This window comes from Sardina pilchardus, chromosome 20, assembly GCF_963854185.1.
Source record: "Sardina pilchardus chromosome 20, fSarPil1.1, whole genome shotgun sequence".
Lineage (NCBI taxonomy): Eukaryota > Metazoa > Chordata > Actinopteri > Clupeiformes > Clupeidae > Sardina > Sardina pilchardus.
The window spans coordinates 26,105,637-26,133,136 of NC_085013.1; the positions used below are offsets into that span (position 1 = coordinate 26,105,637).

The 27,500-nt window shown below is 45.3% G+C and overlaps 1 protein-coding gene across 1 annotated transcript in view; it reads right to left on the minus strand.

Moving 5' to 3' along the window:
- ush2a (Usher syndrome 2A (autosomal recessive, mild)) overlaps nt 1-27,500 on the minus strand; it is a 303,780-nt gene that overhangs the window by 212,043 nt on the left and 64,237 nt on the right. The window contains exons 15-21 of the mRNA XM_062522184.1: nt 26,714-26,872; nt 25,908-26,405; nt 23,934-24,215; nt 20,991-21,160; nt 16,936-17,080; nt 11,035-11,265; nt 4,225-4,355 (exon numbers count right to left, since the gene is read on the minus strand). Coding sequence (XP_062378168.1) covers nt 4,225-4,355; nt 11,035-11,265; nt 16,936-17,080; nt 20,991-21,160; nt 23,934-24,215; nt 25,908-26,405; nt 26,714-26,872 — 1,616 coding nt within the window. The remainder of the gene's footprint in view (nt 1-4,224; nt 4,356-11,034; nt 11,266-16,935; nt 17,081-20,990; nt 21,161-23,933; nt 24,216-25,907; nt 26,406-26,713; nt 26,873-27,500) is intronic.

Below are 27,500 nucleotides of genomic sequence, written 5' to 3' on the forward strand. Positions count from 1 at the left end.
TTGTGTGTGTGTGTGTGTATGTATGTGTGTGTGTGTGTGTGTGTGTGTGTGTTCGAGCGTGCTAGAGGCCATCTCCCTCTCCTGCTAAAATATGACATCAGCCTGGGCGGCGTGCTCTTAACAGGCGGGGTGGGCACTTTGCAGTGGAAGCATCTCCACGACACAAAGTATCCCATCGCTGCTTTGTGATGAAGATTTAATGATGGAATCGATATATGTATGAATGCCAAGGTAACTCGGAGCTGTGATATGTTTACTGCCCCGTGTGGAGGGGCTTGTTAACAGCCCCGGAGACAACACAGGGAGAGATGGGCCTCTCTGTCTCTGTCTCTCTCTCTCTCTCTCTCTCTCTCTCTCTCTCTCTCTCTCTCTCTCTCTATATTTCTCTCTTCATCTCTCTCTCTCTCTCTCTTATCACTCGCTCCCTTTCTCTCTGGATGTCTTTGTCTCCTCTATTCTCAATATATTTGTCCTCTCTTTCTGTCAATGTCTATCCTTTTTTTCTTTTCTCTCTCTTTTTTCCCCTTTATCTCTCTGTGTCTATCTTCTCTCTCTCTCTCTCTCTCTCTCTCGTTCCATATCTCTTCCTCACTCTCCCCATCCTTAGTTTCATTAAGATGCCTTTAGAATGGGAGATCAATTCTGTCAGCGTCCCAAAAAAGCTTCCCCAGCACACTCAGCCATCTGCCTCTTTTAGGAGAGGACACTTTAATTATCCACCGCCTCCACACTGCCTGCATTCTAGATTCATCAAAAATTACAACCGTTTAGCCAAATATCAACACAAACGTGCCACCAAAAATTAAACAACCGTCTCCTTTCTGTCCAAACCTTAAGACCTACTGTGTGTATTGATAAATCATGCCGATTGTGGAATAAAGTTGAGCAACAGATTGTTTTTAATGGATTCATGTCTGTTTGTGACGGGGAGCGCTCTGATGAAGACATACTCCTGGCCCTGTCAGATGGTCAAATAATAGAGCTACCACACACACACACACACACACACACAGTATACATACACACACACACACCACACCCACACACCACACTCACTCACTCACTCACACACACACACACACACACACACACACACACACACACACACACACACACACACACACACACACACACACACACACACACACACACACACACACACACACACACACACACACACACACACACACACACACACACACACACACACACACACACACACACACACACACACACACACACACACACACACACACAACACAGCATGGTGAAACATACGGCTCCTTGTGTGCAGAGTAACCTTATGACGCCTTTCAGTGAATTGGATTTCTTAGAGTGCACATATGTTGAATGGGCTGAGCTGGGTGTACTTAGTTTGCTTAAGTGAGACATTCATCTCTGGCCGAGGCAGGGGACCCATAACAGCGTCTATATACATTTGTGTTTTCGCAGCTTGGCGGTATTTATCAACTGTTTGCAGAAAGTACCACTGAGCAGTGGTAAACGCCAGGGGATATTTACTAGGAGGGGAAAAAAATAAAAAAATAAAAACGTGTCGACTTCATGCATCAACGTTACCAGAAAATTACCCTGCGTTATCATTTCCGCTTACCGCCCGGGCTCAAATGAAACACTGACATATCAAAACACACTCTGCCACTGCATATTAAAATATTTTACAGAAACACTTTTACAGAGACACCAGAGAGACAATATAAATATACACGGAGTACTTTAGACATGTCTTTTTATTATAACAGAGGTCAAAAGGAGCATTTGCTGCGTGTGAAAAAAATACCACATTCATCTGCTTGGAGTGTGAGTGGATGGGGTGAGAGATCCTTGTTCAAGAAAAAGCAAATGACGCCTCTGACTCCAGATTGAATCATTTGCCCCACCTATCACAGCCTTCTCAATGCAGATTGTGAATGTTGAGTATGCTGCAGCAAGAGCAGAATGGTATTTGGCACCCATGAATCTGTCTCTATCTCTCTCTCTCTCTCTCTCTCTCGCTCTCTCTCTTTCCCTCTCACTCTGAGTCTCACAGTGTCATTCTTTCTCACCTCTATTTCATACTGCTCTTGTCAAATCCGTCTTGTGTTATTTAACATCCAAGCATCTATAATATCTTTAACTGCCTTTATTCTCTGGAGCATGCATGCTTATAAATATATGAGTAAATCTTCTGTTAATCTTATCTAACTATCTTAGCTAGTTTTGTGTGAACAGTTAACATGATATTGATAAATCCCATTAAATGCAAAGTTAACAAATAAATATGTTTTGTCTGCTATTGTTTCTATGTGTGTGCTGTAATGTGTTTCATGCTATCGAGCTAGCGACTGAGTGGATTTTGGATGTGCCCGGTACATTTTCACATGAGCAGAAAAGCAGAGCTCTTCAACAGCTAATCAACATGTGGTGTGCTTTAAATATTGGCCTCTTTTGCTAGTTAATGTGTGTGTTCTAAGAGTGTGTAGGTGTGGTGTGTGTGTGTGTGTGTGTGTGTGTGTGTGTGTGTTTTGAGTGCATATGTGTGTGTGCGTGTGTGTTTTGAGTGTGTGTTTTAAGTGTGTGCGTGTGTGGGTGTGTGTTTTAAGTGTGCTGGGAACTGTCCATGGTGCTGATTTTACTAATCATGCCCCTGGGCCCAACTGCTCTTTATACAGAGAGCTCAACGCCCACTCCTGCTGATTCCACTGATAGAAACAATGTAGGGGAAGTATGCTATGAGTCTGTCCGTGTGTGTGTCCGTGTGTGTGTGTGTGTGTGTGTGTGTGTGTGTGTGTGTATGTGTGTGTGTGCATGTGTATCTGCATACACATATTGTTTGTGGACATGTGTTTGTAATGTGGATGTGTGTGTATGTGTTTTGCGGAACACATATGTGTGGATGTGTATGCGTGCTAACACATACGTCTGCACGCTTGAGTGAGTGATTGGTGAGTATGTGTGTGTGTGTGTGTGTGTGTGTGTGTGTGTGTGTGTGTGTGTGTGTGTGGCCTTGGTGAAGTTGGGCATCATTTGTGACAGCCTTTACAGTAACTAAATGCTCTTTCATGAGGCAGCGTTTCATAAAATGCTCATTAATTTCATCATTAGAAAAAAAACGAGGGAGAAAGCGGGGCAAAAACTAGCAGCCTCCTGTGTTACGCCCAATTAGCATCCCACGGCGCTAATCCCATTAGAATTGTTGGAGTCACTAATGGAGGCAACTAATGGGCTCGCTATCAGGGGTATTAATTGGCCATGACACCTCTTTTAGTTATAATTATCAAACTAGCCCCCCTCCACAAAGTGTGTTTGTCAATGAGGGGAAAATGGCAGTATTTGGCACTTCAGTATTGGAGGGGAGAGATCGTCGGTGGTGGTCGTTGGACACTCGAATGAAATCATCTTTCATGATTGCTTTCATCATCACCGAGCAATTGGCTGGGCCCTCTGTGCAAACTTGGGGCTCTAGCTTAATTAGTATGCTCCCACTATCGCCACCGAATGTCTGCGGGTAACAAGTTAATTGGACTCCAATTCAAACACTGCCACAGTTTGAAAGTTTTTCCGGATCCCAAAAGAAAGAATGAGAGAGAGAGAGAGAGCGAGACAGAGCGAGAGAGTAAAAAAAAAAAAAAAAATAGCCACAGATTGAGTTTATGTAACAACAAAGTAATTATTTCCCTCTTTAAATAACAATGTTGATTCTAAATTTCACAGCGAAAATTAAGAGCGATTGGCGTATTAGTGCCGGCGCTTATCTTTTTTTGCTGTTTCTACCCAGTCGCAGCATTCAGTAGAATCAAACAGCAATTACAGCAAAAGCAATAATGAGGCTGGGCTGCAGCGCGCTCTGGTCCATGGAGCTTTCTGGGCGCTGTGATGGCTGTGTTAACACAAAACAACCACACACACACACACACACACACACACACACACACACACACACTCACATCTCCTTTCATATCAGCACACCAGCTCCTTTACGATCCACAGCAGCTAAAGCCAAAGCAATGGCACTTGTCAGGCACTCTACACAAAGCAACCCAGTTTTAAAATGATCCATCAATGATCATTTTAAACATAAAAAAAACAAACGCTTATATACTTCAAAACATGAAAAAAAAAAATCACCAATTCCCATATGCCATGTTATTCAGCAGCAAATCATAAATAAAGAGGTACATGAAGTCAGAGAGCATTGATTCTGTTTAATAAGTGATAATGCCATACCTGTGGGTCGAACAGGAAGAAGGGGCGGCCATTTTGGATCTGCAGAGCCACATACTCTTCTTGGTCGCCAGGTGACAGTGCACACAGTATCAGTCCATTCAGAGCTCTGGTGCGGAAACTCAGCTGCAGACCTACACACACACACAAACACATACACACACACCCACACACACCCACACACACACACACACACACACACATGAATATAGACACACACACACACACACGCACACATACACACACACACACGGTTTGACCTGTGAAGTATTATACCATAAAACCATAGTGCATTTCAGGCTGATGAAGATTTTTAAAACCCAGAGTAAAGAAATACTGGGATCATCTTTCCTCCCTCATAGAGGAATGCACAGATACACAGGAATGTACACACAGCCCTCAGAACACAGAACCTCAGCAAATGCACCGGCAGCATGCTCCACTTTCTATAATCCCTTTGCAGAACAGCAGAGCAAGAGGCTGCATTATCAACACTATTAAAATATCTGCCCTTGAATTAGGAGCCTGTGATCCAACACGAGCCCCTGAGTGTGGCTGTGTGTGTGAAATAAACACGGAGCCAGATCCAGACAGATGCCCTGCTGATGGACTGCAGTGTCCACAGGGTGAGAAAAGAAAGGAGAGAGAAGAGAGAGAGAGAGAGAGAGACAGAGAGAGAGAGAGAGAGAGAGAGGGAGGCAGGATGTGAGTGAGGTGTGTAAACAGCCAGATGAAACAGCAACAGGCTTTAGGGGAGTTAAACGAACAGCATGTGTGTGTGTGTGTGTGTGTGTGTGTGTCTGTGAGAGAGTGTTTGTGTGTGTATGTGTCTCTGTGTGTGCATCCATGTGTTTTTGTGTGTGTGTGTGTGTGTGTGTGTGTGTGTGTGTGTGTGTGTGTGTGTGTGTGTGTGTGTGCGTGTGTGCGTGCATACGTATGTCTGTGCATGATGATGTGTGGTCTGGTGAAGTGTGCACATGCCTGTGTGTCAGTTTGTGTGATGTGTGTCTGGGACTGTGTGTGCTTCTGTGTGTGTATGTAAAGTATGTGTTTGTGTGTGCGTGTGTGTGTCTGTGTCTATGCATATGTGTGTGTGCATGTGTGTGTGTGTGTGTGAATGCGTCTGATGTGTGTGTGTGTGTGTGTGTGTGTGTGTGTGAGGCAGAGTGCTTAGACTGGTTCTAGTCTGACTGAGTGAGCAATCCCCCTGTGCAGGCCAGACGAGCTGGTCCCAGTAGACCCAACTTTAATGCGAGTGCTCCTTTAACAACGCTCCGACTCTCATGTCCAATACGGAACGCTCGCGGAACACACCACACCACAGCAGCGCCACGCCACTCAGAACTAACAGGCCTCTCCATCTTTGTTTATTCGGCGGAAGATTTTTGAGGACTCTCGAAGCAGACATGCGCTCAGCTGTGGACTGCTTAAGTTAATCGATCTTGGCAAGAGGAGCTTTTAGAGAAGCGGGTCTCCGGGCTGGCTGACCTTGGCTGACCTTGCCCATACACCCCTGCAGGAAGAGTCCGTTATCAATCTCTATGTGCCTCAGATCCTGCCGCCAGATAGCGGGGGATGCTCACGGAATTCTGAGATGCTCGTGCAGATGGAATGGGATCTCAGATCGGCTCCAAAAAATTCAGGGAATGGGGCAGTGCTTTCCTCTTTTCTCTGCAGGAGGTGCATTTCAACAATTATTCCTTTTGTGTACAAAGAAACTTTTTTCTTAACAAAATAGCAAAAGAGTTGTGTACTGTTTATGTTTATGGTATTTGGCAGATGTTTTTGTCCAAAGAGAAGTAATACTGTAAACCGCATATTAACACTAGCACTTCATACATATATGTATGTATATATTCATTAATTGTAGAATTGTGCATGCATTATAGCAGAGGAACTGTACATTCATACATCAGACAAGATCTGTTGGAGAATTAAAGGTGTGGAATATAAGAAGGTGTAGAGGGTGTAGAAGGTGTAGGAGAAGTTGTATTAGAAGGTGTAGAAGAGGGTGTAGGAGAAGTTGTATTAGAAGGTGTAGAAGGTGTAGTAGAAGAAGGTGTAGGAATAGATATAGAAGGTGCAGAAGGTGTAGATGGTATAGAAGGTGTAGAAAAAAGGTGTATTAGAGGGTGCAAAAGAAGGTGTAGAGGAGGTTGCAGAAGATGATGTAGAGGAGGGTGTAGATGAGGGTGTGCAGTGCCTGTGAGTGTCTCTCCATAGCCATGGGAACGGGAAGAATGTTTACTAGCTGGCATGAACCGCGGAACCCTGGAACAGTTCCGCATGGCTGAGCCCCCGACTGAATCTGGAGTGGACATTCACCATGACTGACTGTTGACCGGGGCCGCGGTGGAGATTGAGCAGAGCAGACTGTCGACTCGACACGGAGTGGACACAGTGCATTACTGCGAGCTGACCGGAGATGGAGTGGCCCGGCGGACGCTCGTGACAATTATGAGGGTCTCCTCGGCGACGGACGCTTTGAGGGGCGGCACGTCGGCACGGCGACATGGATCAGAAGTTGTAGCCTCAGCAGAAACAGCTGTGATCCCTGGGGGTGATCAGCTCTTTTCTGACAACGGCTTCACATCCATCAGGCCGGCCCGGTCCATTATGAGAGACGGACGTCCGGAATGGGGAGAGACAAGGGGGCACCGCGCTGGGATTTAAGGCCCCGGTGGATGTGGTGTGTGTGTGGTGTGTGTGTGTATGTGTGTGTGTGTGTGTGTGTGTGTTGGGAGAGAAGCTATCTAGCTCTGCGTCATCAGAAACAGACTCTCACACACACAAACACATAGACACACACACACACACACTGGCCTCTAATCTCTCTGGTCTTTCCTGATGGGGAGTGTGTGTGTGTGTGTGTGTGTGTGTGTGTGTGTGCATGACAAATGGCAAATGGGACTGAATGACTTCACCCCTTAGGTTGTGAGGCCTGTAGGGGAGACCAGGAACCCTCACTGACAGACAGACACAGACATAGACAGAGAAACACACACACACACACACACACACACACACACACACACACAAAGCAGGAGGCAGGTACTGTGTGTCAGACTGAGCATTGAGATAGACTATTTTTACTTTGGATGTCAGTGCTAAGAAACCTCATCCTCCTAGTGAGGTCTTCATTACAAACCAGAACCTAATCAGTCAAGTCTCATGCTTAACTCAATCTAAACAAAGTGTATCATATGAAATCAAGCCAGTCTACATTCTAAAAATAGTATTTGATATGTACACAACCGCTTGTTGATTTGTTATTGATCTGTGGTGTTTTGGAAATTAAATCTAATAATTTCTCAGAGAGCACCATCCTAGTTTTAGAGCTACAACTGGCTTTGTGTGGGGAAAAAAATAATGAAACAAACAATTGTACATCAATTAGTCTGATATTATTTGTTGGCAAAAAACTGTCATATTCCCCATATGTAAACCAAACAGGGCAGTTTGAATATAATCTGCTTGGAACATAACCTGAATAACTTCAGTCATGTTAGCCTTATTGCTGCATTAATCAAGCTGTTGCGTATTAATGAGTTTTCAGGAAATGCTAATTACGGTCATAGATTCTGTAGCAGCTCATTACATATACAAATTACAGAATTAAAGAGCCAGGGCTTTTCATGATTAATCTTTAAATGGGGAAAAACTAATGATGTCTGTACAAAGTTTTCCTCTACTTTCCACTCACTGAAGCCATTTGACAATCAATCATATTAATTAGGAAAATAATTTGTATCATTTAACATTTCTCGCTACAATAGCATGTGGTCCTTAGGAATTATTCCTCTCTTTTTCTGCTTCTTTTCTATTTTTCATTTCTTGATTTCATTATCTTAAAAATATACTGTGAGAGACACCATTCTCAGTGAGACACTGTTTAAAATATACAAAGAGAATGGAAGAAGATGTGCTTTTTAAAAAATCAAGCTAATCACATTACCATCTCCCTTATCACTGAGAGAAAACACACACACACACACTAGAACAATTAGGCTGGCAAAGCTGTATAGACCTGTGTGTGTGTGTGTGTGTGTGTGTGTGTGTGTGTGTGTGTGTGTGTGTCTGTATGTGTGTGTGCGTGTGTGTGTGTGTGTGTGTGTGTGTGTCTTTGTGCACTTGAAAAAGTACCTTTTACGCAGCATGTAAACCCTGGCTTAAAATGAGGAAAAGAACAGACCCTTTCAGAGCAGGGCACGGTGTTCTTCCAAAAGGTGTTCTATCGCATCATAGGTATCCCACTGTTCCTCCAAAGCCTCTGTTTACACCCCTCGCTTCAGTAACAGAGCCTCTTTCTCTAAGAAACCTGAACTGAACCCTTTGTCCTAGCACACACTGGCTAGGGTGAGACCACACACAGGCATTGACTTTTAGAGTAACAACAACACACAAATCTCTCTCTCTCTCTCTCTCTCTCTCTTTCTCTCTCTCTCTCTCTCACACACACACACACACACAGGCACACACACACATACTGTACAAACACACACACGCACACAAACACACACACACACACGCACACACACACAAACATACACACAGGTACACTAAGTAGTTACACTCTCCATGTCGTGTGTGTGTGTGTGTGTGTGTGTGTGTGTGTGTGTGTGTGTGCGCATGTGTGTGTGCGGGCATGTGTGTGTGTGTGTGTTTGTAGGTGCAGGGCAGGATGGGCTGAGGAGCCTGCAGGTGTTGGGTGACTACTCTCCAGTGGGCCTCTCCCTCCTTCATTAGTTGGTGGCCATTTATAATCCACACCAAGCCCAAGGACGAGCTCTCTGCTTTGACTGCGACCATTGATCAATTAGGACGCGAGCTCAACTCAAGTTGGGGCTTGATTTATAAAGATTTATCCGTTTGTCATTATTTAAGGAAAAAAACTGGAAATTGCAGTACTAAATGTTAATAGAGTTAGGGGGGGAAATAGCCATTCATTTGCTCCAATTGCAAGGTCAGCAAGGGTTACCCATTTATATGCACGATCCTTAAAAAGGCAATTTAATGTCCCCCGACTTCTAAGGGAGGATCCGCTAATTGGCTCTTTTTACTACAAATAAAGTCGGCTCCCTTTGATATTTTGGGGCCACGTGTTACACACCAGAAGACCTGAAATTGTACGTTTTCATCTTCATTCGGGAGTGGCATGACAGCCGCAATAATGAGCGTGGGGTAAAAGGCCTTATTTGACAAATAAATGATACATAAGTCACACGCAGGCAGACACTGGTCTGTGACATTTCGAACATTAATACACCAAGCTGAGTTTAACATAAGATAAAACACACACACACACCATGTTCCGGTCGTTTTAACTAGGGTAGCAGTGAGTCAGTGTGCTTGAGAACTACTGTAGTTCATCTGTAATCTTTACAATAACCTGCCCAAGTTGACTCATACAATGGCCAATGGCATGAAATATGGGGACTAGAGTAAGTGGAGGAAAAGACTACACGTGAATAGCATTCTTTTGAGTCTAACCTAGACTGTCCAAAGTGTTTGCGTTCCAGGCACTAAAGCTACTTCAATCAGGGCCTTCCACGTCTGTGATTTTGTGAAGATAATCTCATATCCAGGACCCCAAACAAAACATTTGCGACTGACCAATGGGAGGCTCTAAAGCGGAGTCTCCTAATAAACATTAAACACAATTAAAATGTACATAATTTAAACAAATGGCAGGCGGAGAGATTTTTGCATCAGCAGATGAACCAGAACCTGTTTTCATTTGGAGTCCAATTCCCCAATTATATTTGTAAACAAAAATATAATTGCCCTTTGTCTAATCTGGAAAGTCATTAATTTTGCCGGCTGTAATGCGCGTCGAGGAGGGGGGAAAGATAAGTCTAAAAGTAAGTAGACATGAAGAGGAGGAACAAACAGATCGGGAGCTCTTCCCTATTACCCCAGGCCTCAGAGATCACTGTGAACAAACACACAGGCCAATAGGCAGCAAAAAAACCAACCCAATACCTCCACATGCACAACAATTGCACAGGACTACTTCAATATAAACACACTCAAAAACAGTCAGGGTGCTTTCATTGTAAGTATACGGTGTTCACAGACTGCCAGGCTCACTTCAGCACCACCACTTGTGTTTGAGCACCACTTGAGCCTATACACTTACACATTCACGCTAGTTGTTTTCAATGTAAATATACACATAAACATGCAGGGCCACATCAATGCTAAAGGCATTCAGAAACATACAGGATCACTTGAACGCTATCACTTCTATGTGGGCAGCTCGTTGGGCCTTGATCATATAGGCCTTCAAGAGGCTTGCACAATCTCGCTTCCCTTTTGTGAATCAATAGCACACAATTGAAATGGTGCTCTAAAAGGTATGGTAAGGGTCACATAGCGTAGCGATACATAGCAATAATGGCATGGCAACAATAACCTCTTCAAATAGCAATTTGCACAGATATCTACAGTAGGTTTGCATGGGCTTTTCCATACTTTGTATGTTTGTGTGTGTGGGTGTGTTTCTGTGTGTGTGTGTGTATTTGTGTGTATGTGTGCGTGCGTGCGTGTGTGTGTGTCTGTGTGTCTGTGTGTATGTGTGTGTGCCTGCGTGTGTGTGTGTGTGTGTGTGTATTTGTGTGTATGTGTGTGTGCGTGCGTGTCTGTGTGTCTGTGTGTATGTGTGTGTGCTTGTGTGTGTGTGTGTGTGTGTGTGTGTGTGTGTGTGTGTGTGTGTGTGTGTGTGTGTGCGTGCGTGCATGCGTGTGTGTGTGTGTGTTTCTGTGTATGTGTGTGTGCGTGTGTGTGTGTGTGTGTGCGTGTCTGTGTCCATACCTGTGAAGTCTGTGTTCACGGGGAGCGTGGAGTTGGGGAACCTGAAGTAGCCGTGTCCAGGGAACCGGATGCCCCTGACGACGGGGTCGTGGGGGTCGGAGAGAGACACGTCCGTCCTCTCCAGCTGGTAGAGGGGCGGCGGCCCGTTCATCTCCCGCGGAGGCGCCCAGGAGACGGCCATCGCTGTCATATTCAGCGCCGTTAATTTAGGACGACTCAAACCTGCCGGAGCTATCAGCGTAGAAGAGCGAGGATGAGAGGGAGAGAGGGGGGGGAGGGGGGGGGGGGAGATGGATAGAAAACGGATAGATCACAGAAGATGGGCAGGAAGAGATGGAGAGATAGAGGGAGAGAGGGGGGGAGAGAGAGAGACAGATAGATAGAAGAGAGAGTGAGTGAGAAGAAAAGTAAGTTTATAGTCATCCCACAGATCCGCGTGTGGTGCGGTAATGGGCTAAATGGGAGACTCATATATGCCAAAGGAGAGTAAATTACCCGCCGTGACACCTCCTATGTGCATTTGGTCCACTCTCGCCGCGAGACTATCTCCAGGAAGTGAACTAATAAAACTACTAAATGGCAAATGGACGTGTTGTCTTCCCCGAGCCCGTCTCCCCACGCGTGACATAAATTACACACAATCAATATCACTTGAGTCCATATAATTGAAACTCTGATATCATTTAAAATTCCCCCAGCTGATTTAATGGGATTTGTGTGAAGTTTGCGGCAGACATTTATCGTTTTCGCCTTAAAACATAGAGCTGGCAAAGACGACATCTGACTGACAATATGCCTATATTTGCCATTATACCATTGGAATAGTCAGTGTTCCTGGCCTAGAGTAGAGGGACTTTGTTATAGACACGGCTGGCTAAAGGTTTGAAGCACTAATGAGTTTATCGACATGCATGAACACACGCTATTATGGCAAAGATAACCAACAATGTGGTAGCATGTTAATTTTATATAAACATGGCCTTTCTGAGGGTATATTCTGCTTTTCCTTCGACGCAAGATTTAGTTACCGGATCGTTCTGCATAGATAATGCAAATATTGGCGGTACTTCACTACCTAGATAATCTGGTTTTGTATTTAATCTAATTTCATAAAAGCTTTTAATGTTTCTTTTCCTCCTTTTTCTCCCTTCTACCATCAGTGCTAATGCTTGGTTCCCAGTCAAAACAAAGAGGTTTATATGGCCTACATCATACTAATGAATACACTGCATAAGCTGGTTATGACTGGTACAAATTACTGCCCGCATGACAGCTGCCTTTGGCACGCGCCGCGGGTCTGGGCCGGCATCAGCCGCTGTCTAGGGACCTGCCTGTAAGTGTTTACTGTTTCCATGGCGCTTGACATTTTTTATGAGCCAGCAGGTCTCAGCCTTTTAAAATGCACTATAATACTTATTTCAGGAACAGGAAAAAGTATTGATTTACGCATAATTGTCGAACCCTCCCCACCCCGCCCCCCCTTCAGAGAGAAATATGCATGCCACAGTTCAAGTCAATGAGATGTGTACAGGCGGAATACACTTGTACAGCTTGTCTTTATGGATGTAATATACATAAAACATTACATCAACTCCTGATTAGCTGTTCGCGTTTCCGCGCGGATCGATACCTTCTGTGTCTCTCGTATTAAAATGCTGCAGTCTTCCACAATCAAGCCTGAGGTCTCATCAGCGCTGTTAACAAGCCAGAGAAGACAGGCTGCAGAGGGACAACTGGGCTAAGAAAATATGTACACTTAAAAAATAACACTCGCCATCGCATAAACATTTACTCAGGCTCGCTATAACTCAACAAAGGATTTATGGGACGCTGTTTCATTCTCATATTCATTACCTACAATGTGTCTCAATCTCTTTTTTTGTCAGTATTTCTCAAGAATTTCATTACTTCCGCTAAGGTAAACAATAAAGAGACAGAGAATGGGAAGAAAAACAACTGAGCCCTACATCTCTCTCTGGAGATGCACATGTCATTTTCTTTGCTAACAAACTGTTTACAGACATTAGTTTCCTCACATCTGCACGCCGAGGGCAGCTTTGCACACAAATAAAGAGCCTCGGCACATTCAGGTCTGACGCTAGCACGACTCATCCCACTTGTGTTTGCATATGCCTGAGTTCTCCTTTGGGACTTCAAAGGAAAGTTGTACACATGCCATAATTATTAAGCTGCATGTTATTCCGCACTAAAGCCGGCCTCCACACAGTTCATTCTGGGCGGCTGAGAGGGTATTTAGAAGAATATGATATGATTTTCAGAGGGGAGGCAGATGCCAACTACCCCGTCTGAACAGATGGTAATGCCGCCTAATGGCGCGTCGATATTATAGTGATGTGCATTGTGTATACAGAGTGTAATAAAAGCAGAGGAAGGATGGCATAAATTGCGATCATCAACATTAAACTCTGGCAGAGGTGCAGGAAGAGGAGCGCGCTAATGGGGGGGTGTCGCGTCGAACGCTCCGGCAAACAGGTTGTATTTGTTTGTTTGTCGGCTTGTTTGCATGCGGGGCTACACGGAGTTTGTCTCCAAATAGGTTGTAATAAAAAGCATAATCCGGGTAGCCCAGATGAAGACCGTGTGTGGCTCTAAGTGTGGAAAATAAAGGAAGAAAAATGCAAACCATCTGTTATTTTAACAATTGCAGCAAGGCCTGGCATAAATTTGCATTGTGTTTTGCATGGGAAGACGACAGAAGAACAAACGCAAAATGTTCGGTCATTGAAGTAGCGGGAGTCAAGGTAAGAAAAAATCTGATGATTAAAAATCTAAACCTTTTTCTAAAACAATGTTCCAGGTGACAAAACCCTTGCAACCAGAAACAAAACAAAACAAAACATTAAGTCCATTAATAGATCAAAAAACTAACCAAATATTTTTCTGGTTGCTAAATATATGTCTTTTGCACTCAAGTTACAAAAAAAATAACGATATCACAAATAAACATAACTAACACACACATACACACACACATACACACACACACACACAATAAATCTAAGAAACCCTCCAAAAACCCAGAGCAGTACATTCCCTGCCATCTGGACCAGCCAATGACATCCCCAGCACTTTAAGATGCAGCATATTGAGGTGACCATATGTTCCTCCACTGCCGAGGCGCTGAGTGATTCATGCCCATCACTCTCCACTGTATCAATTAAAGTCCCTTGAAGTCTGTGTGATTTGTGTCTCTGTTATTAAACCTTGCTAATTCATCCTACTTACATATTCGTTATAAATCTCCGGGAGTGCTCCGTGATTCATGGCAATCGCGGGGCTGTGCTACGGCACATTTTTCTCCTTGTAATTAACAGTAAATTGTTTTTACTGCCGCACAATGAATTTCCCCTGGTTACGCCACAAATGAAGTACTGCACGGCACGCGTGCCGGCAGCGCTGGCTGAGAGATGGCTCGGAGCCGTTAAGCAATTGTGGTAAGGAGACTGGGGGGGTGTGGGGGTGGTGGGTGGTGGGGGTTAGAAATGTCTACAAGCAATGGGAATAAGGGTGACGGGCAGGGGGGGAGGAGAAAAAGACAAATGTAAAAGATAAATAAACGAAAGAATGAAGATTTGAGGGAGAGATGAGGTGTCAAACGTACGTGAGAGCGTGCTACCCCCCCAACGCCACACACACACACACACACACACACACACACACACACACACACACACACACACACACACACACACACACACACACACACACAACCCTACCGCGACCATCCCCGTCCCTCTAATGCAGGGCCACTTGCTGGACACGGCCGAGGAGATAAGGAGTGAGATATGTCACTCTGCCCGACAGCCTGCTGTGGCAGCCACCGCGCCAGACGAATCTCTCAGGATGGACGACGACCAAACCAAACACCCAGCAAAGGGGGGGAAAAAGGGGCCTGATCACACAGCCAGCACCAGCTAACGCTTCTTAAAGAAATCATCCAACCCATACATAACACACTGCCAAACAACACGTGCATTTGAACAACAGCTACACGCAACGTTGAAAAAGATTCAACGCACTCCCAAACAAGACAATAGGATAATATGCAGACTGCACAGTGCATTAGAACAAAAACTACACAAAGTACTCAAAACACTCCTGAACAAGAAATGCATTAAGGCAATAGCTAGATAATAAACTCATACTGTATACTGTACTGTATGTAAACCAGTACAGACCACTAGCCCAGCCTGATATCTATAAGCTACAGCTGACCAATCCCTTTGGACAGGACAGCTTTAAGGACGTTATAGGGTGACCAGAGGCCTGAGAGGACAATGGCATAATTCCTGCCTTCCCTTCCAAAACAATGCCCCTGCCTTACCTACTGTATGTTTATTTAGCTGTGCATTATTGTTTGATTTATCCCACCTATTGTGTAAGGGTGCTTTTAGATCGCAAGCATGGTGTGAAGTGTCATACTAACAACAATTTTAAAGTTATCTTGACATTAAATGAATAAGTTATCCATATGGCTTTGCCCCTATGAGATTAAGGGTATAATTGGAACAGTGACTGGGATCGAAAGGGCAAGACGTAACATTCACTCCAATTTGATTCTAATTTTGCCCACAGTTCTACTCACGTTAAGGCATACCTTGAGTCAAGTGGTGCAATTAAAGGCTGTTTGTCACTCACACGTCCCTCAACAACTTCGGGCTTGGCTTTAAACAACGTGACAGAGGTGCATGACGGACACAACCCATTACGGTCTCTCCATTAATATTAAAAGGAAAATTAACAGCCATTCAGCAGCCCTGTCTAGGACAAAACATACTGTATGTCCCGATTTAAACTCCTAATTAGATCCTAGACTATTTCTGCTCGACAAATTTCTCTCTCTCTCTCTCTCTCTCTCTCTCTCTCTCTCTCGCTCTCTTTGTTTCTCTTCTCTCTCTCCTATACACATGTAAGGTGAAATTCATTACCTTACTAGGCCTTGCCTTTACTTTTCATAGTGCTCCAAACAAAGAGTAAAGCGCTGACACAATTTCGACTAAACCGAACATATAGTAATATATAATCAAATTAACCCAACTAAATCAGGCAAAACTCTGTCTGGTGTTTGAGGGGGAATGTTTGACGGAGACCTTGTACGTCGAGGAAACAATTTGAAGGAGGCAGTTTTCCGCAGTTGGATGGAGAGTAACCATTGAGATAAAATGTTAACACAAAATCTTTCATATTTATCAGTTCACGTCATGCAAATGTTCACCTCAGTTAAAAGAACTTGAACGCACCTCTGAAATTTCAGAATAGTCCGATACACAGAAGTGGGATCCATCCATTAATTTAATAAGACCACCACCAAACCAAAATATTGCTGTCAAGAAGAGCAACTAGATGATAACGCGTTTTGCTGTTTGCCTTGGTGGCTGCTATTGCTTTATTTATAGCCTAAGCTTACTCAGACCGTCACATAATTTGCAAAACTATTTTAAAAAAGCTTGATTTGTTGGTTTTCTTCTAGAGGGAGAAGTGGTTATACATAACTTGACAATACTGTTTGATTTGATATACTGAGTTGACTCACTTTGATTTTTTTCTTTTTAGTAATGACTGTTTGGTATGTTATAAGCAATATTACACTGCAGCGGTTGATTTGCTGAAATGAAAAATATAAACACATTTTCAAATGTCCATTCATTTAAATTGGTGACTGTGGATTGAGCTGATATAAACTATTTTATAACACAACTTAATTTGACTTGACTGTGAAGTGTTGATATGATTTCACTGTGTTTGGTGAGTTACCTGCAGGTAAAGTGTGTAGTGTGTTATAACTTCGTTTGATTTGTTTGGTGTGTTGATTGGACTGTTTGTTTGAGGGTGGGTGTGTGTGTGTGTGTGTGTGTGTGTGTGTGTGTGTGTGTGTGTTACCTGCGGGCAAGGTGCGCCCTCTGGCATGGTCGCTGGACACACAGCCCAGTGCGTTGCAGAGGGTGACGGTGAAGTTGTACACGCGGTACGGCTGCAGTCCGACTGCAGTGTAGCTCCGCTCGGACGCTGAAGCTGTGTACAGCACCTGTCAAGAGAACACACACTTACAGAGGTGCACGGAAATACACATGCACAGAAACACACACCTACACACACACACACACACACACACACACACACACACACACACATATATACACATGCACAGAAACACACACACACACACACACACACACACACACACACTCACATATACACACACACACACACGACACATACACACACTATCTTTATATATAGAGTGTGCATATTGCTATATGGAGTGTAAACACACAACACACAACACACACACACACACACACACACACACACACACACACACACACACAGCCTGAACCATATCTCAGGACGGATGGCCATCCCCTTGTACAGACAGCACGGTGACCCAAAACTGGAGGTCCAGTATTCTTAGGCCCTTCATTTCTCCCCAGTCTCCACCTCCCAGGTGACACACGTGCGCCAGCGCGAACGCGAGCGCGAGCACAAGCGGCCCAAGGAAAACATGGACCAGAGATAAATTTAAACTGCTGACCGGCCATTACTCAAGAGAAGGCGAGGCACACAGCAACTCCACTACGGGCAGCGCAATCTACTCCTGCGTCCGTCCAGCCAACACCACCACCACCACCACCCCCAACACCACCTCCGCCTCCGCCTCCGCTAGTGGACCTCTCAAGGGCCTGCTCCATACTCCGGCCTCCACCATCACTCTTCACTGACCAACCGACCGACCGCTCGACCGCAGCAACGGCACACGAGCCCACAACACACACACAGCAAGTCGGCACAGAAGCAGGTAGAGAAAGAGCGGGAGGGGAGAAGGGATGGAGAGAGAAAGAGAGAGAGAAGGGGGGAGATGGGGAGAAAGAAAGAGAGAAGGAGGGAGAGGGGAGAGAGAGAGAGAGAGAAGAAGGGAGGGGGGAGAAGGGAAGAAAAAGAGGGAGATGTGGAGAGATGAGAAGACAGAGATAGAGATAGAGAGAGAGACAGAAAGAGAGACAGAAAGAGAGATAGAGAGAGAGAGAGACATCACACAAACACACAAGAGAGCACAGATCATCCCCCACTAGACCTACCCTTCCACGGATGGCTGACTTGACATATTTATTTGAAAAAAAGAGGAAGAGAAGAAGAAGAGGAGCATATCTGCAGGATAGCGGTGTGTTAAAAATTATATATATATATATATATATATATATATATATATATATATATATATATAATTTTATATTTTTTTCTGTTCTTTTTTTTGTGTGTTAACGGCGACTTATCAGCCTAATTAAGGAGGAAGATAATGAAATCCAATTAAAAGGGCGAATTGTAAAGGAAACGTCGGCTCATAAAATATCCTTGAAAAATTGGCGTGGTGTTGAAGAGAAAAGGTGATTCTGATACGGAGGGAGGATGACAGCATTAATAAGCCTGCTGAGATAGGAGATGACCCGCAGAAGGATCTGGACCTGATGCGGCTCCGATCCGCTACTGATCGCACACTATACCCACATCTCTTTCAGTGGCCCTCTCAACGCCATGATATATTAGTGGAGACACTGAGTGAGCGTAATATTATAATACTCTATATATATATATATATATATATATATATACACACACACACACACACTCACACACACACACACACACACACACACACACACACACACATATATATATATATTTATTATATGGCTCTCTAGAATGTTGATGGAGCTCCCATTCACTTTGAATGGGCCTCTCAACGTTCTACCGGTCCGTTATATCTGCATATTGACCGCTCCGAAGGTATAATGACCGCTGCCAATGGCAACGGGTTCACTCCGCTAGTTGTTGCGGAAGCCACGAAACGGTAGCCAAGTCATTGCTAAAGACACATTGAGATAAGTTGATTTTCTCGTTTTGGCAAGTAGCCATATAATAAGCGCGATAATGTATAGAACGCCGGTCATTATCTGAAAATAATTCCCTTCAGGACGAAGCAAAACCCCTCCGCTGCGCGTCGGGGTTCTGTCCGTCCTGTCGGGAATTATTTTCCGATAATGACCGGCGTTCTATACATTATCCCTTACATATTAATATTATACTACTGACTAAACATAATGATATAGTAGTATAGCTAAAGAGGGTAACGTTATATTGCAATGGTACATACAGTATAACAGTCACTGAGCATTATAATATAATATTATCTCCCTCAACAATGGAATTCTCTTCTCTGATTGGCTAATGGGGTGGCCATTAACTTCGTATAACCTGCTACCTTCGAAGTAGTTCCCGTATCACACTTGAATATTAATTCGCCAAACTCGTTGCGAAGTTTAAATGAACTGTCACGTTGCATCCAAGCTGAAATACAGACGTGCAGAACCATAGTAACATTGTAGCATATGACGGAGGTGGATTGTAGCTAGTTGGATGCCATGTAGGCTATAAAAGTAGCGATCTTTCAAAGTTAAAGTTAATCAGAATCCTGGGAAATGCCCGCTTGACAACGGCAGAGATAGAACTAACGACTGGCTTTTGGCCGTAGCAACCAGCCATTTAGAACTAACGACTGGCTTTTGGCCATAGCAACTATCCATTTAGAACTAGTAACGGCAGTTTTGTCCTGCAAGTAGAAAGTTGATATGTGGCGGAAAGTAGTCCCACAGTCAAGACAGTTTTAGCGATGTTAACGGACGCAACGGTGGAATAAAACTATGTTCTAAATATACAGGTTATGAATACAAACGGGAGATAAGCGGGATAACGGCCTTCGAGGTCGACCGGTTCGATGGAAATAATGGCACGGCGGAGGTAACTCCGTCTCCGTGCTTCGCACGTCGCCGGAGTTCTAGACCTCCACCTGGCCATTATTTCCATCGAACCGGTCACCTCGTCGGCCGTTATCCCTTACTTATACGACTGCAGAAAATGAGCTCTGCTATTTGGGAGTGTAAGAGGGACAGTTTGCCCATAGTGTGTGCTGTTATGTAGCACACACACACACACACACAGTGCCTTCTGCCTCAGAACTGCCATCTGAACAAACAGCAGTTTGGAGGAAAACTAGACTGTATGCACAAATAAAAGCTACAAAGCCAGATAAAACAAACAACCACACACACACACACACACACACACACACACACACACACACACACACACACACACACACACACACACACACACACACACACACACACACAACACACAAACACACACACACACACACACACACACACACACACACGAAAACAAACAAACAAACTAACAGCCTAAACGACACATGAATGCAGGAGTCCCCTTGTTTCTCCCAGGGGCTCCATGGCTGCTCCCCAGCCAGCTGCTGAATGCATTGTGCTGCTGCTGCTGCTGTATGTATGTTAACCCTGCACCTCCCTACAGGGAGCAGTTGTCCTGCAGGGGGGCCAGGCCCATACAAATGCACATCATTTTGGAGAAGCAATTTAAAAATAAAAACAAGCACGAAAGAAAAGGACCCGTGCATGGCTCTACTGGGGAGAGGATTGATGGATGACTGTGGCAGTTTAGGAGCAGCTGGGAAGGAGAGGAGTGTGTGTGTGTGTGTGTGTGTGTGTGTGTGTGTGTGTGTGTGTGTCTGTGTGTGTGTGTGCAGTGTTTGTGGCGTGTGTGTGTGTGTGTGTGTGTGCAGTGTATGTGTGTCTGTGTGTGTGTGTGTGTGTGTGTGTGTGAATGTGTGTGTCCTTGTGTGTATTATGTATGTGTGTGTGTAGGATATGTGTTTACAGGAAGGAACTATCGGCTGAGGATGAGCAGAAGAAGTAGAAGAAGAAGAAGTAATTGCAGAGGGCATGGTTGTGAGAGGGAGAGAGAGAAAGAAAGAGTGATACAGTAGAAGCAGAAGAGAGAGAGAGAGAGAGAGAGAGAGAGAGAGAGAGAGAGAGAGAGAGAGAGAGAGGCGGATGCCAGCCTACCTTGGTGAGGACCGGCGGGGCAAAGGGGTTAGCGCTCTGCTCCTGGTGGATGCTGACTCTGAACTCTGTCACGTTGCCCCGGGCCTCCTTGTCCGGAGGTGACCTCCAGGTGACCTTGAGGGAGGTGGAGGTCAAGGGGGTGACCTGGGGAGGGGGCATGTACATGGGCACTGCCAAGGAGAGGAGAGGAGAGGAGAGGAGAGGAGGGTACAAGAGATGCATCAGCACGATCACAGTTAAACCTCCTGCCCACATCACAACATGCACATGATACCCCTGACCAGCCACAGATTAACCAAATCCACTCTTACTGTAAAACATTACTGGATACATTCAGTTGCGCAACAAGCCTTGAGAACCAGCCTAGAGACCTCATGGCAGGTGCGACAAAACAAGAAATTTCCTCTTCAGAGGCTGGTGATAAGCTCTGAAATACATTATTTTCTAGGAAATAATTAAAGGGACAGCTCTTGCTGTTTTAATGTTGCTTCCTACAGGCACCAACAGATGAAAAACAAAACAAAAACAATATTTTTGGGGGGATAAACAAGGCCTGGGCACTTCCTCTGACTCTGCAGCAGCTGTTGAGAATGTTTGCTTCAGCCCATTTTGTTGACAAACAAACGGAGCTGTTCAAAAAGCACTTTGAATCCAGCTGTGCACAAAGGAAATGGCATAAAAGTCCTAATGGAGACAAACAAATAGTTTCTCCCAAACAGTGTCTAAGTCTGGCGCAGTCTGAGACGAGAGTCAGATCCGGGCCAGATCCGGGCCAGACCCGAGCCAGACATGAGCCTGTGTTTGCTGGTTAACTGGGTTATCCCACTTTGTGTCAAAAACAGCTGAATCCCCCTGTGGACCGACTCAGTGGCTGTGTGTGTGTGTGTGTGTGTGTGTGTGTGTGTGTGTGTGTGTGTGTGTGTGTGTGTGTGTGTGTGTGTGTGTGTGTGTGTGCGTGCGCGGTGCGCGTCTCTATCTGCCTGTCTCTCCTAAGGCTGATTACATACGGGCTGTGCTGGGGAGGAAAAGGCACAAACACAGACAACACACAGACAGCCTCGACTGAGAAACATCTTTGTGGTGGGAAGAGAGAAACAACAAAAACAATATGAGGCATGTTTATGCAAATATTTTGTTTGCATTTTTTGGCAGAGCCAGCACGGAGCCTGTGCGTGTTTGCTTGTGTGTGTCTGTGTGTGTATGGATGTGTGCGTGTGTGTGTGTGTGTGTGTGTGTGTGTGTGTGTGTGTGTGTGCGCGCGCGTGTGTACTGTATGTATGTGTGTTTGTGTGTGTGTGCTGTGTATGTGTGTGTTGTGTCTGCGTATATATGTGTGTGTGTGTGTGTGTGTGTGTGTGTGTGTGTGTGTGTGTGTGTGTGTGTGTGAGTGTGTGTAACAGTAGCCTCTCCAAATCTAGCAGCTTAATAAGCATCTACTGAAAATCAATTCTCCAAAGGAATTTTCTGGGCTCACATTAGATTGACAAAACTAATACATTTACAGACGAGAGATATGGATTTTTGCTCTTCCCATGCAATGGAGCAACATTTTGCAGGGTGGAATCTAATTTATGGTTATTAGGGCTCTGCTTTAAATATTGTTTGGGGCACAATTTTGTACTAATGATGCATATAATCTCTTTGGAATTTAAATGGTGCGATAAGACCCCCCCTTCAACCCTCTGCTATTAGTCTGCTGATGGTGATTTCTCAAGATGTTTCCAACAAAGAGAGACCAAGAAATGTCAAAAACTGTTCACCACGACGGGGCCTTAATATGCTCCGAAACCACGCGCAGCAGTTGATCTGGCGTAATGCGGTTGTCAATATTAAAAAACAGAAATAGAAGCTAGCACATCTCTGCATCACAAGGCCAGAATGCATTAAAGGAGGGAAGGCGTTTAGCACTGCAGTGCTTATTGTTTACTGACACTTGCACAAGAAGCTCTAAGTGGTTTTGCAATGACAAGAACATGGTGACAGATCTGCTTAATATTTAGCCTGGGTGTTCACAATTTGGAATAGACAGCAAAAGGGGCATTTCGTTTATTATAGTTTTTTTCCCATTTTTTTGTTAATGTATTTATTTTTATGAGAGGGTCTCAACGGAGATCAGAATAAAGACATGAACTGGTACATAGTGCTGTGTGTACTGTAGTCTGTGGTTATGGCCAGGATTTTTGGCCTAAACCACTCATGACATGACAGCTATCTAGTATCTGCGTAGTGTGTGGTTTTGGACTGAGATGTGGCGATGTGGTGATGTGGTCAGAGAGAGAGAGAGAGAGAGAGAGAGATCTGTACTGTAGCAGCCGATCTGGCGTGAGTCCCAGCTGGTCCTGGTCCAGATTGTGATGTTATGTGGCTAACTGCACCGTCTGGACTGTAGAGTAGACGGGTTGAGCCTAAGCCTGAAAGACAGTGAGGTGTCACCGCGTTGGAACGGCTGCTGTAGTCAGCGACCACAATTCATGGGCAGCGTGTGCTCAGTGAGAAGAGAGGCTGGAGAGATGTAATCAAATATGGCAGACCGGCACCATTTTCTGTTTCATACACACGTTCAAAACAAAAGTAAGAAGGCTTTTTGGACTGCTCTTTTGTCGGGCAGGTGTGTAGGATATGACCAAGAGGGCGCAGATCAGGCACCATTTTCTGTTTTATACTCACAAAGCACTTTATGTGCAGTCTGGTTCCAGGTTCTTCAGAACATGAGTGTATGATTGGTATGAGTGGTATCCATGCTATATGTTATACAATGTGCCATGTGTTTTGTGTTTGAAGTAACAGTTTTTTGTGCTGTGCTCACTCATTTTGGTCTGCTCAGCACGTCTGTGTGTGTATGTGTGTGTATTGGTGTGAGTCTGCGTGTCTGTGTGTGTGTCTGTGTCTGTGTGTGTGTGTGTGTGTGTCTGGGTGTGAGTCTGCGTGTGTGTAGTAACTCACCATCCTCTGCCGTGCGTATGGGGGTCCACTCCGACAGAACACTCCCGGCCATGTTCACCGTGAGAACTCTGAACGCGTACCAGGAGAAAGGCTCCAGGCCCGACACGTTTGTCCCGCTCTGCGGCGGCGACAGGACGTTCTCATTGGCCGAGTGCATGAGTGGCTGCGGGTTCAGCCAACCACTGCTGAGGAACACTCTCTCCTCGGCAGGGGGGGCAACGGTGTCATTGTCTGGGGCCTGGAGCGGTCCGCGCAGAAAGAGCTCATACCTGATGATTACACCTGCGGAGGAGGTGGGGAGGGGGTAGACGGGGGGGCGTGGGGGGGGGTATTCACACCGAAACAGATAAATGCAGAGAAAAGGAACTCAATTAAGACTTGATTACAATGGATGCTTTCAATTGAAGACCAGCCACTGATAACACACTATTAGTCTCCGTGATTGAAATTGTGAGGGGGGTGAAAAAAAGGGGGGTGAAAAAAAAAAGAGGTGTGGAATCCTTGAAAGACATCATGGCGCAGCAAAAGGCATTTGGCGAATTCTCTGCGGGCTTTTTCCTAATGCCTCATGTTAATGAAGTAATGTGGGCCGAAAAGCCATGATAACAGCCATTAAATAACACTGATATACAGCGCTAGGCCTCAGCTACGCCACAATGGCCAGGGACACAATGCATAAACGTAAGTACTAATCAACCATCCCCCAAATTAAAAATTCTCTTGTGATTCTATTAATTTAACATTCACGCAGCATGGCGAAGGCCTTCAACAGACCAGAGCACCACAATGTGGAAAGCTATTACTGTTCATCTAGATACAGAGCCGAGGCCCTTTTCTTCCAGCGTTTAATATTTATTTGATCACTTTCTCATTGACATCGTTACGCCGCGGCAAAGTCAGACACCAGCAACTAGACATTGAGCATTGTGCAAAACTTTTGGCGAAGGAGCCGCCTTCCTTTTCAACACAAACAAAAGACCTTGATTAAAAAACGCTTGGGTTTTCTCAAGCTCTTGCATGGAGATCTTGTACTGACATCTGTTATACGGTTGAAAGCACAGCAGCCATTTCACAGACGTCTATGGCTGACTCACTCATCTGAAAAGAACACTGGATCAGCGAGACCAATGCATTTTGAACGACACCACACCATTAAGACCTCTTCACATAGACTAGTATGCCAAATACATTCATTTTGGGGGGTGCTGTGGTACAATAGAGTTCGAGTTCGGGTCATTTCCTGAACCCATCCCATCTCATCCACTTGCTTCCTGTCAGTCTCAAAACTGTCCTGTCTCAATAAAAAACAACCGCCTTCCCAAAAGTGTTGATATTCAACTATTTCAACATGTTTCTATGATATCCGTTTATTGCTGGCATGTACCGTATACATTTACAGCAACATCCATCAATTAGCCAAATGTGAGACTTTCTACACTTAATACACAAACTGTATTATTTTCACCACATATTGTGTAACAAATAACAAAAGCAATATGCTGAAAACAACACAAAACGGTGTTGTCCATGTCTGACACAGAGATGTGTTCAAAACAACACATTCATTTTTGAGAGTTTAAAAGGGGTTTCTCCTAAATAAAAATACGGCAGAAGTGGTCTCACTGAGACAAGTGCTGCTCCTGAGACGAGCGCTACTGAATAGAATAGAATAGAATATACACTTTTTTGATCCCGTGAGGGAAATTCGTTTCTCTGCATTTAACCCAATTTAACCGAATTAGTGAACACACACAGCACACAGTGAACACACAGTGAGGTGAATCACACATTAACCCGGAGCAGTGAGCTGCCTGCCCAACCAGTGGCGCTCTGGGAGCAGTGAAGGGTTAGGTGCCTTGCTCAAGGGCACTTCAGCCGTGCACTGGTCGGGGATCGAACCGCCAACCCTCCAGTCACAAGCCCGAAACCCTAACCAGTAGGCCACGGCTGCCCCAATGGTGCCGGTGCTCTTACCGTTGGGCTGGGCGGGCGGGTCCCACTCCACCTCCACCTCGCCGGGCCCGAGCGCTCGGACTCTGGGCGGCGCCTGGTGCAGCGGCGGGATCTGCGCCGTCACCACGGCGACCCCGTCGCTGTGCCCGCAGCCGCCGCTGGTGCAGGCCTGCAGGGAGAATGCGTAGCGGGTGAACGGCGTCAGGCCGCGGGCCGTGGCCTCCGTCTGCAGGCCGGCGTAGTGGACGCGCTCCTCGCCGGTCAGCTCGTCCAACGAGCTGAGGACGAAGCGCTCCAGCGGGCCCGAGGTGCTGCGCGGAGACGTCCAGTTGAAGGAGGCGCTGTGCGGTTTGGCGCGGCCCTGCTGGTGGAGCCGGAGGTGGGCCTGCAGAGGGGCGGTGGCCAGGGTGCGGTAGCTGACCTCCACGCTGCTGGTGTTGCCGTGCACGTTGCTGGTCAGCAGCTGGTAGGTGTACACTTCGTACGGACTCAAGCCGGCGTCCTCAAATATCATTGAGTCTGAATTAAATGACAAAAGGAACGTTGGAAAATCAGGAAAATATAAAAAGCAATAATAATTTAAAAAATATATAAAAATCATTAAACATGTGTGTGTGTGTGTGTGTTTGTGTGTATGTGTATGCGTATGTGTATGTTTTGGATTAGACTAGATTCAACTTTATTTGTCATTGTGCAAGAGTACAAGAACAAAGACAACGATGTACTGTATGTGTGTGTGAGTGTGTGTGTGTGTGTGTGTGCATAGGTGTGTGTGTGTGTGTGTGTACATGTACTGTATGTGTGTGAGTGTGTGTGAGTGTACTCACCGAAGGGGTAGTGGCTGTGTATGGTGTGTATGGTCTGTCCATCTCGGAGGAGCTGGTACGTGAGCGCGTTGCTGTTCGGGGAGTCGGGGGCACCCCAGGTCAGCTGGATGGCTCCTGAGCTCTGGACGTGACCCTGGGGAGGAGGCTGCTGGGAAGGTGCTGTGTGTGTAGGTGTGTGTGTGTGTGTGTGTGTGTGTGTGTGTGTGTGATTGTGTGTGTAAGGTGTGTGTGTGTGTGTGTGTGTGTGTGTGTGTGTGTGTGTGTGTGTTTGTGTATGTAAGATTCAAGGTGTATGTGTACAAGTAAGTGTGTGTGGGTATTTGTGTGTCCATATGTGTGTGTAAATATGTGTATGGGAGGGTGTGTTTATATGCATGGGTGCGTACGTGAACGTGTGTGTGTGTGTATGTGTGTGTGTGTGTGTGTGTGTGTGTGTGTGTGTGTGTGTGTACAGAGAGAGAGTTGGGGGTGGGGAGTGTGGAAGAGAACAAGGTGGAGAGGCCCAACATAAATATTAACTATTAGCACACATAAGGTTGCGAAGTAAAAAAAGAAAAGATGTGTGTGTACATGTGTGTGTGTGTGTGTGTGTGTGTGTGTGTGTGTGTGTGTGTGTGTGTGTGTGCGTGTGGGTTTGCATCACTGGTGATTACACACATAAGGTTGAGATGTTAAAAAGAAAGATATATACGCGCGGAAGCAGAAGTGACAAGGTTAAAGATCCAGCCTCTGGCAAATGGAGGATATGGACACGGGCTCAAACCTGGGTACAAACATGCCTCATGCA